Source organism: Momordica charantia (genome assembly GCF_013281855.1).
Source record: "Momordica charantia cultivar OHB3-1 chromosome 11 unlocalized genomic scaffold, Mcharantia_2.0 BLBB01000011.1, whole genome shotgun sequence".
Lineage (NCBI taxonomy): Eukaryota > Viridiplantae > Streptophyta > Magnoliopsida > Cucurbitales > Cucurbitaceae > Momordica > Momordica charantia.
This window is the reverse complement of record NW_028275159.1, coordinates 19,486,475-19,497,858: the sequence shown is the minus strand read 5'-3', so window position 1 is coordinate 19,497,858 and position 11,384 is coordinate 19,486,475. Positions and strand designations below refer to the sequence as shown.

Genomic DNA, 11,384 nt, shown 5'->3' with positions numbered 1-11,384 from the left:
TACCATAGACCAATGAAAACGGAGTTTCTCTAGTTGAGGTACGAACTGAGGTGCGATAACCATGTAGGACAAACAGAAGCATTTCATGCCAATCCATGTTAGTTATAGACATCTTTTCAACAATTCTTTTTATGTTTTTATTGGCAATTCCATTGCATCATTCATCTTTGGTCGGTAAGAGGTTGAATTGACATGTTTGATCTTAAATGTTTGCAAAGCTTGCTCATCAATTTGTTGTTCAAATTTCTTGCATTATCAGAAATTATGGTTTCAGGAATACCATAATGATAAATGATTTCCCTATTGATGACTTTGACTACAACTCCTTTTGTCATATCTCGGTAAGAAGCTGCTTCTACCCACTTGGTAAAATAATTTATGGCTACCAAAATAAACTGATGCCCATTTGATGCTTTAGGTTCGATAGGACCTATGACGTCCATGCCCCTCATAGAGAAGGGCCAAGGGACAGTCAAAGTATGCAAATGAGAAGTTTGAGCATGGACCTTGTCCGAATAAATTTGACATTTGTGATATTTTCTTGCATATTTGATGCAATCTATCTCCATAGTCAACCAATAATAGTTGGCTCTTAAAATTTGTCTGTACATCATATGCCTATTTGCATGAGTGCCACAAACTCATTCATGGATTTCCTTCATAATCATATTGGCTTATCTTCCTTTGACGCATCTTAGGAGAACCATCTCATGGTTTCTCTTGTACAATAGTTCTCCATTTAAGAAAAACTTCATTATATTGCCAGCTTGCGGAGGGTGCGCTTATCATTTTTCGAAGCATTGGATGGATATTCTTGATGTATTGCTTGATGCCATGAAACCAAGGGTTGCCATCAACTTCTTCCTCAATGCTCATACAAGAAGTTGGGACATCTCTCCGCTCAATTTTAATTGGACGGACCTCCTCATTGGGTTCTAAATTGAACATGACTACTAATGTGGCCAATGCATCTACTATTTGATTATTTTCTCTTGGCAAATAATCAAATGAGATTTCATTAAACTCTTGTGACAATTCTGTTATGAGTTGTTTGTAAGGTCATAACTTGGCATATCTTGTTTCTCATTCTCCTCTTAACTGATGAATTACAAGCATAGAATTCCCCAAAACTTTGAGTTTCTTGACCTTCATATCAACAGTAGCTTGAACACCCATGGAGCATGCTTTATACTTAGTTATATTATGTATGCAATCAAAACATAACCTGGCGGTGAAAGGGAATAGATTCCCTTCGGGCGATATCAGTATAGCCCCTATCTCATGACCTAGCTCGTTAGAAGCACCATCAAACATCATGGTCCATGTTTGTGGGTCTAAACTTTCCTCACTTGTGGTTATAGTAGAAATATACTCATCTAGGAAGTCGAACTTCATTGATTCGTAGTCATTTATAGGTTGTTGAGCCAGGTAGTCGGCCAAAGTGCTCCCTTTAATTGCCTTTTGAGTCACATAGACAATATTGTATTCAGACAAAAGTACCTGACACCTAGCAATTCGACCTGAGAGTGACGGCTTTTCAAAAATGTACTTTATGTGGTTTATCTTTGAAATGAGTCATGTTATATAATACAACATGTATTGTCTTAGATATTGGGCAACCCAAGCTAAAACGCAACAAGTTTTTTCTACTAGAGAGTATCTAGTCTCGCAATCAGTGAACTTCTTACATAAATAATATTTGGCATGCGCTTTCCTCCCTGAATCATCATGTTGCCCCAGTACATATCTCATTGAGTTTGTGATATGTGAAATGTGTTCTGCATTTGTATGGTAGTCGTACTATAATATAGTTAGTTTACGCGAGTTTGATACGTTTCTTTTTAATAGTTAGTTTGGATAAGTTAGTAGAATTTTAAGTGATGAGATTAGATGAGTTGGACACTTTGTTTAAAGGTTAGTTTGAGTGAGTTTATGGCGCGCGAAGTGACTTAGCTCTTTTTTTCTATTGGCTTTTGAAGTAGTTTTGGTAAGTTTTATAGCATGGATCACATTGTTGCCACTAAAATACTATTGTAGTTTATAATTGTAGGTAGTTGTCCAGTGAGATTAGTCGAGATGCGTACAAGCTGGTCTGGACATTAAGGGGGGGGGGGGGGGGGTAAGGTGTGTCTTTTGAGATAATTTAGGCTTCTTTCACACCACTTAACTACTTGAAGTTAACTTTCTACTTTGCATGCTATTTTTTACCTAATTAACATTTTTCAGTTAAAAAGTAGTGGAATGAGTTAGGTATATAACTTCTTTGTTGAAATCGGTTTATCTTTCATTTATTTTTCAGGTTATTTTGATTTTTTCTCGGAAGCTTTGGAAATTAGAGAAGTTTTCATTGACGCCAAGAATATCTAGCTTTCTAGATTAGGTTTAAATTAATATTGTGGTCGGCATTTAGCTTATCATGTTGTATTTAACTTTCTATAAAATTACTTTTTGTTTAATATAAATCTAAGTTTATAAGATAATAAAGAATGTGTTCTAATGGAGTTTGATCTAAATTAATTTGAAGAAAATATTAGGTAACAAGATTGTAACAAGAAAAATAGCATGCCTATAGTATAGGGTGAAATTATATAGATATCTTTGGTGACAAAAGTTAAATTTCGTCGCCAAAGATTTAGGGCGACAAAGGTATATATTGCAACGAAATAAATTTCGTTGTCATAGATACCTTTGTAGACAAAACAAATTCCATCGTGATAGATACTTTTACCGACGAAATAAATTCCATTGCCAAAGTTAGATATATATCGTGACGAAAGAGATCTGCCAACAAACTTCGTGACCAAAATAAATGGTCTGGAATACGATATTTTTAGCTTTCACAATGTTTTTGTGCATCAGCAAAAATTAAAATTATTGTAGTATCCATCATCCCCACATCTATTGTACTAAAAAAAGGATTCGTTTTGATTCACCCTTCAAAAATTTTCACACTCTTGTTAAACTAAAATTAATAATTTTAAATATTAAATTTACAATTATTTTTCATAAATGTGTTGGATTTACAATTATAAAAGATACATATTGATAAATATTATTAAAAGAAAAATTATGCTCTATATCCATTGAACTTCCCTCAAGAAAAATCTCACACATTAATCAGAAATCATCATTTAAAATTATTTTACAAAAGTCATATCTTTCTTTGGGAGTTTAAACCTTTTTTTTTTCTTAAATAGATTAAAGAAAACCAGATCATCTAATAGTATTTGTGACATTGCAATAACTATTTAATTGATATATTTACCTTTTTGCCCTCCAAAATTACATAGAACTATAAGAAATCGAGAAGATAGTAGATCAGAAATGTCTAGAACAAGCAGGAAAAATCCTCCACCTTGGGAGTCAGGCACTCACTTTCTACTCCAAGCAAAACAAATTAAAAAGAAATTTTAATTTTTACCACAAACTTAGTAAGATATATCAATTCATTTTCACCCCAAACTTTGTACCTTAAATTTTGATAAATACTATAAATTCCACCTTAAACTTTATAAAATGTTACCATTTTCACCATTTAATTAGTTTGCGCGTTTGAAGAAGAGTTGAAATGTGTATTCTTATGTGCATACAATAAATTAACGAAACGTATATTTGTTATGAAATTTATAAAATTCAAACAAAATGATAGTGTAACTTATTTTTTTCTTTTTTCCTTTTAATTTATAAATTATGAAAAAATTATTTAGGTGTTGTTTGATAAAGGGCAACCATTTGGTTTTTATATTCATGTTTTAAAAAATTATGCTAATAAATTTTTACCTCCTTTGAAAACATATTTAAATTTTCATTTAAAATTTTTACCTACTTCAAAACTTTTACAAAAGCTATATAACAAAACAAAAGAAGACGTGGTAAAAGTAATGTTGATTTTGATTCCATCAACTGAGTTAGGCTCGTCTGGTACGTCTCGTTTTCAATTAAGTATTTTGTAACTAATTATGTTTCTTGTTTTTTCCTTTTTTTAACATTCTCAAAATTATATATAAATCTTGGAAACAATCAAAACAAGTTTTTCCTTTTTTTTTTCCGATTTCCAAATTTGTTCCACGGCATGTTTTATCATACTTGAATTCATGAATGTCGGAGCCATGCAATTCATTTTTCTTTATTAAAAATAAAAAAACAGAAATAAGAAACATGAACGATATCAAATGAAACCCTAAGTTTTTTTGTTAATTTAAGAGCAGTCGTGGAAAGGTATAAAAAACCATATTCTTGAACCTTGTATCCATCTTCACGAATTCTCCAGAAAGCTAAAGGAAAAATCTGGCTCCCTCTCTTCCACTTATAAATACATACACATTATTGTGCATTCCCCCAATCAAAGCAATGACAATGACAATGAGAGCAATACAAATGGGCTTGTGCTCACTATTCATCATCTTCTTTTGTCTCATAAATGGCTCAGCAAACGCCTCTCTGCTGCCATTACTGGATCCATTTGGGGTGCTAGAACAAACCCCATTGGGCCTCCAAAAGGAACATGCAAACGGAGATCCTCTGCTCCTCCTCGCCCCGGCGAGAGCCGACTGGAAGGAGACGTCGGAGGGCCACGTCATCAGGATGGACGTGCCCGGGCTGGCCAAGGAGGAGCTGAGGATTGAGGTGGATGACAACAGGATTCTCAAGGTAGAGTATTAAATTTTCATCCACATTCTATGAGATGTTAAAAAATAAAATATCTTTGGCTATGTAATTTCGTTAAGCTAGAAATTTAATCTTTAGATTTTTGTTTGTAAGTAATGATTTTATTCTCTATATTTTCAAGTGGGTAAGACTGAAATCTTATTAAAACTGTTAATTTGTGTCACAATTTATAAATAAATTTGACCATTTGCAGTAATGTTGATGTTTTTTATTTTTATTTTTTTATTAAAAAAAGAAAAGAAAAATTGTATAGCCGATCTCGCCATGCATTTAAGCATGATAAAACAATATTTTAATTTATCATATTTTGAAACAAATTGGAAACAAGAATAAAAAATAATACACTGGATTTTGTTGAAATTTTTATACAATTTTAAGAATGTTAAAAAAAATGAGAAACTAATAGTGATTTCCGGAGAAATTTAGAAACGGGAACGTAATCAAGCTATCTATGATTAGTTGCAAAACGTCGAGAATTTTAATAAAATTGAAAAAGAAATAAAAAGACAATAACGTTAGCAAAGTGGTTCTCATCAACTCACATGTATAAGAAATTTAAGACAAAAAATTTATAATAGAAAATAATCGTCCATAATATTTTCGTTTCTTATTTCTCGTTTCCAATTTTTTTAACAAATCTAAATATTTTGGTCACTAACTATGTTTTTTATTCTTCTCTTTATATCAAAATTCGTACAAGTTTATTTTTTTACTCAATTGAGTGTCGAAATCACGCAATTAATTTTTGTTTATTAAAAATGAAGAAAAATCTATAAACTTTGTTGTCAGGTGATGGGAGGGAGGAAAAGGGAAGAGGAGAGAGAAGGAGACCACTGGCACCGCGTGGAGAGAAGTTACGGAAAGTTCTGGAGGCAGTTTCGGATGCCGAGTGACGTGGATTTGGACTCCGTTAAAGCTACGCTTGAGAACGGCGTTCTCACCGTTACTCTGCCCAAACTTTCGCCGGAGAAGATCAAGGGTCCCAAACTCGTCGGAATTTCTGATCACAAATCGACGGCCGAGATCCAGTCCAAGCAGGAGCTGTGACTCATCTCTTTTCTTTTACCTTCAGTTCAGTTATGGCGCATGTTTGAGATGTTGTACGTGTACGTGTACCTGTACGGGTGAATAAAGAAGCACGTTTGTTATCTAAAAGAAATTTACAGCGCAGTTACTTTTTTAATTTTGCAAAAATAACTAAAATATACCATCATTCTTTGAAGATCATCCCAATGAAGTTAAAAATGATCCCTAGTTCAGTAATTAATTAATCAATCTTACGAAGTTGAGTTTTCTTCGAGAATGGAAAACATATTACTAGTCAACGAAGCACTAGTTTTGCATTCCTACAATTACAATTTCTATAGGATTCGTCTTTCATATACTTTCAATAATATTTCTTAATGAGTGCTATTACAATGTTGAGAATTGAAGATACGATCATTTTTCCAAATATTCCAGCTTGCATTTATGAATCTAAATATAAGAAAATTATAGAGAATTCAAACAAGACAACATCTGTTAGGGATATATTTGAGCACAAATACATATTAATATAAAAGAAATGATTTATACAAGATAAACTCTGAATCTATAATTTGTTGTAGTGTATGATGCCTGAGAAATTCTACAAAGTTGAACCAATGGTTCAAATACAGTTCAAATAAAAAGCTAGAATATAAGGAGTAGAATTTTATCATCCTGCCCAGGCTCCTTCAAAGCCTCACAAACATAATCAGACCCACCAAGATTAACAAAAAATTTGTTGGAATCGAAGACAAAACAATTGGAAAATATAAAAAGAAAGGAAAAAAAAAGAATCAATGTTACAATTGGGACTAAATACTCATTAAAGTCCATCACGTCTTTTATATAACAAAACTTTTTTAGTCTTTGGCCGACACACTTAATTAGCCTGACCGTGAGTTGGAAAGCAAAACAAGAAGGGAGTGGCAGCACAGGCGGCAGTAACTTGTTGGCAGAGAAGAAAAAGGAGGATAGGGGTGTGTAGAGTATCGTCGGCAGTCTGTTCTCTTAAGATTAGTGAGGTTTTTCATTATGTATTTCTAGATAGCTATTATCATAGTGCTTAGAAGCTAGGTGGTAATTGTTGTGGCATCTAGAGATTCTTTGTAGAGCGTATGTGACCCCATTATATTTATCTCAATATCATAGAAGAACTCGTTGTGGCAGAAAACTAGGCGTAGTCTATAATTTGGTGAAACATTATAAATTTACTTGTGTCGTTCGTTTGCTTTCCCTATTTTTCTCATATGATTGTAGTTGATTTAGTTTTCAGAACTGTGGAAGAGGAAAATATTAAGGGTAATACCCAGCAAAATTTAAGTTGTGTTACTAAGAATTGATGAAATAATAACAATTTTGACAACCAAAGGCATAATATAAATTACATTATATAGACCATATTAACCTATGAGTAAGAACAACTAACTTTTATTTGTACTATGATATTAATAACTCTTATTTGTAGCCAACACAATAAGAAAAGGCTGAAATTGTTTATGAATCCTTGTAAAGTATACTGAATGAGTCTCAAGTACTGTTCTGTAAGAGACTCATCCTCATTATAATATAGACGAATGTTTATCAATTTGAAAAAACTAAACAGGAATACAATGCAATTTCCTTATCAAACTGAACAACAATTTTTATTTAAGGATAGAAGCAAAGAATTTGAAGGCATAAAATATACACTTGCTTAAATTGAGAGATACTTGGCTAAAGTGTCTCTCAATTTATAGTTCAACGGTAATTGGTATTTATCTCCAACTAAGAGGAACATGTTGTTCTAAAAAAAAATATTAATTAATTGAGAGACAGTACTTTAAGGTATGAATTTTTAACGACACACTAATAATGAGACATTGAATTAATTATGCGCTTTCCTTAGAAAGTCTGCATTTCAACTTAAGGTCAGCTAAAGTATTTCATCAAAGAAAGGAATAGTTCATAATGGAAGAGAATTAATCATGCACAGAAAATTCAGGGAGGAATTATTCACTTTCAAGTTGGAGGAGGGAGGGGAGGGAATAGGGAAAAAGAAAGAAATTAAATAATAATAATAATAATAATAAAACAACCTAAAGCTAAATAAATATAAGATTAATAAAAATTGTTACCTCATCTGAAAATTGACACCTCAAATGCCACGTCATTTTTCCGTTAGTCAAACTAACCGTAAAATTGACTCAGAGACCATTTAAAACTATTTATCAAACCTCACGAACTAAATTGTTGCTTTTTGAACTTCAATGACCAAATTGACACCTACTCAAAACTCATGGACTAAAAGTGTGTTTCACTAAAAATAAAAATAAAAAAAACAAAAAAAAAACTAACAATATGTTATCGATCCTAAATTTAGGTATCTTCATTCTCTATAATATATAATTTTCACCATGAACATAATCTTTATAATTTTGCTTTGGTTTCACTCAAAAGGAAATCTTGTAGGAATAAAAATAATTGTCATCACCTATACATCGTATTTCCTCATTTTCTACGTAATGTGGGACTTTGCCTCTACACTCCTAACAAAACCAACCAAATCAACGTAGGTTGAAAAAAATGTTGATGCTTTCATTCCACAACCAAATTTGTTAAGCCAACCTGAGCATAGCTTAACTAGCTAATGCATCTATCTCCGACCAAATAATCGTGAGTTCGAATCTTCATCACCATATAGTGTCCTAAAAAAGTCAAATTTGTTAAGGTCCCTATTTTATCATTTAATTTTAATGTTTTCTTTATTATTTTGATGCCAATTTTGTCATTTCAACATTCCCTCCCAAATTTCACTCATTCTCTCCCCCCCTCAAATTTCACTCATTCTCTGTCCCCTCTCTCTACGCCGTCCTCCAAAAAATTTTCAAAAATCTTTTGATACCTTTATTTAAGTTAAAATGAACTAAGGAAAAAAAGTCGGAAAAGTTTGAATAAAATTGTTGTGAATTTATTCCTAAATTAATAATGAAATTTTTTAAGTTATAATGTTTTAATGGTTAAATAATTATATTTAGAAAAAAAATATAAAATATATTAAGATGAATAATTAGATGCATTCGTAAATGAGTTGATAAAAAAAATGATAAAATTGTGAAAGTTTCAATATAAAGATGTTCTGTCAATTTATTTTTAAAAAATAATTATAAATTTATATCTAAAATAGATTAAAAACATCTACTATCTTTTGTAAAATATATTTGGACAATTTTATTTTTATATAAAATTTTAAATTAAGAAAATGTCTCTCATAATTAATTATCAATAATTATTAAATTATATTAATTTAATTTAAATCATAAAATGTAATAGGAAAAGTTTTATTTTAACACAAATTAATTGAATAATTATAACATTTAATTATATTTAATTTTTTAATATAAAAAATTTTGGAATTTTAAGAGTTTTGCAGCTCTTTGGTTCTCTACTTTTTTTTTCACTCATTCTATACAATTATTTGAACTATATATAAACATTTTTTCTTTACTCTTATTTCTCTCTAGATTTTTTTTATGCTAAATCTATATTTTGCATTCTCAAAGTATTTTCACCAATCCCCCATTAAATTTTTCTAACTTTTTTCTTCTTTCATACTCAGTTTCATATTATCAACAATGGATTCAGTGACGATCTAAGTAGATTTACAATATTAAGCATAAAACATATGGCTCGCTAAAGAGATACAACGGTAGCTAAAGGATTGACTCAAATAATTCAATCGGGGTAGTTGCTGAGCCATTTACCAGTATTTCCACCTCTGATTTTGTTTCAACATCTAGAAAAAGGCCTTATTAGTTAAGTTCTTTCGAAAAAGAAAACCATTGGGCGGTGCTAATAGCGAGTAGACTTCACCCCTCCCTCTCTTTAGACTTGCATTAAAATGGAACAAGTTTACTCAGCTTGTTCTTGATCCATAGGAATCCATCGCTATTCCTTTTCTTCTAGATAATGCGAAGCGATGAGTTGGTTATTAGTTTTATAATTATTAGTTCAGGTTCGGCCCATCTGGTGGGGGTAGCTATCACTACTGGAAGCTCCTGCAGTTGTTCGATTACGGTTGCACGTGTTGCTAACTAGGTTTTAAAAAAGAAACAAAAACTTCCAACCTCTAGGAGTAAGGATGAGCATGATACGTTAACATGAGCTTAGTTCAACAGTAATTGACATCTGTCTCTGATCAAGAGATGATGAATTCGAATCCTCCATCCTTACTCATTGTACTAAAAAAAATGATTACATGATACAAACTTTTTTATTTTCTATTGAAGTATTGAAAATTTACAAAGGAGATTATTATTATTTTTAGTATAATATGTGGGATGAGAGATTGAACTCACAACTTTTTGGTGGAGATATATGTCACCGTTCAGCTATGCTCACTTTGACTACGGCTAAAGGAGATCATTGGTAGCACTTGGACTTTCTTTACAATTTACAGTTTGCACGGCCCACCTACAAATATAAAACCAAAATTTTGGATTTTTTTTTCTTTTTTTTTGAAGCACGCACCAAGAAGTTGCATAATGTTTAATCATCTTTAAAGTTATTCTACAAATGTGATTTTAATGTAATTTTCGATTAGGTAGTTCTATAGGTTTTTTCTAAAGATAAAGGCGGGAAAGATAAAGGTAGAAATCGAGATCCAAAAGGAATTGACTCATCAAAGGGGTAGGAGAGCTAAGTTAAGTACGAACGTCTTTCTAGTGGGGTGATAGCCTCTGATACATGCTATATTTTATAATCATTCTAATAGAATTAGTTGTTAGTTTTCATTTCTTTATGACAAATTTACACGCATATAAATGTTATTTTGTAGCAATAAGGTAACAAGAAGAATTGGGACATCAAATTGATCAAATAGAATGAAAAGCCATAGCCCGAGCGAGTTGAGAAAGCCATAGCCCGAGCAAGTTGAGAAAGTCTCACATTATAATTTAGAGCGCGTCTCAATGCTACGATGAAAAGTGAGACAATTAACGCTTCGCGTCGTAGTGTCTCAACGCCACTTACAGCGTCTCGACGCTACGACGCTAGGATCCGCTTCTTTTTAGCATTTAAGGCACAGTGTTGAGACGCTGCCTCTAGCGTCTCAACGCTGTCCTGAACTTTTCTATAAATAAGGACCTTCATGATCAATTGGAGGGAGATCCCAGAGTGAAATTTGCAGAGTATTTCGAGGAAGAAGTCGAGTTTTGAAGATCGATCGTGGAGATTGAGTTTGAGACGATCAATCAATGCGACAGATTCACTTCCTATCTCTTTTATTTTATTTTACTAGTTTAATCATAAACATGAGTAGCTAAATTTTCTTGTCTTAGGGATTGGTGTAGTCATTAATAGATTAATTATTTGATTTTCTTGATTGAATGCATTTGTTTTTTCTATTTATGTTTCTGCTCCATGCCTTTAATCTACTGGCCATAGATCTTAAATTTGCAATCTTACGCTAGGAGAGGTAGTTGAGAGTTGAGAACTAAGATTCATAACTGAATGGATTTTTAAGATGGGGAGATTTAGAATTTCTTTATATGTTGTTAAAAGACTTGTTCATTAAAGCTTTTACTTGTGACAAAATTAGATAGAGATATTGGTTTCATAATTTAGTAAGGAAACTTTCAATCTTGATTAATTAAATAATTGGTTCATAGATTAAATCGTTGAAATCTATTCCCTAAGATCGTTATTCCCATTGA

General features: G+C 31.8%; 1 protein-coding gene across 1 annotated transcript; it reads left to right on the top strand.

The window, feature by feature from the left end:
- The first annotated feature begins 4,328 nt into the window (after positions 1–4,328).
- Positions 4,329–5,851, top strand: ATHSP22.0 (HSP20-like chaperones superfamily protein). Its single transcript, XM_022300333.2, has 2 exons — positions 4,329–4,650; positions 5,458–5,851. Exons 1-2 carry the CDS (start codon positions 4,351–4,353, stop codon positions 5,713–5,715), a joined length of 558 nt encoding a protein of 185 aa, XP_022156025.2. The 5' UTR covers positions 4,329–4,350; the 3' UTR covers positions 5,716–5,851.
- The last annotated feature ends 5,533 nt before the right edge of the window (positions 5,852–11,384 follow it).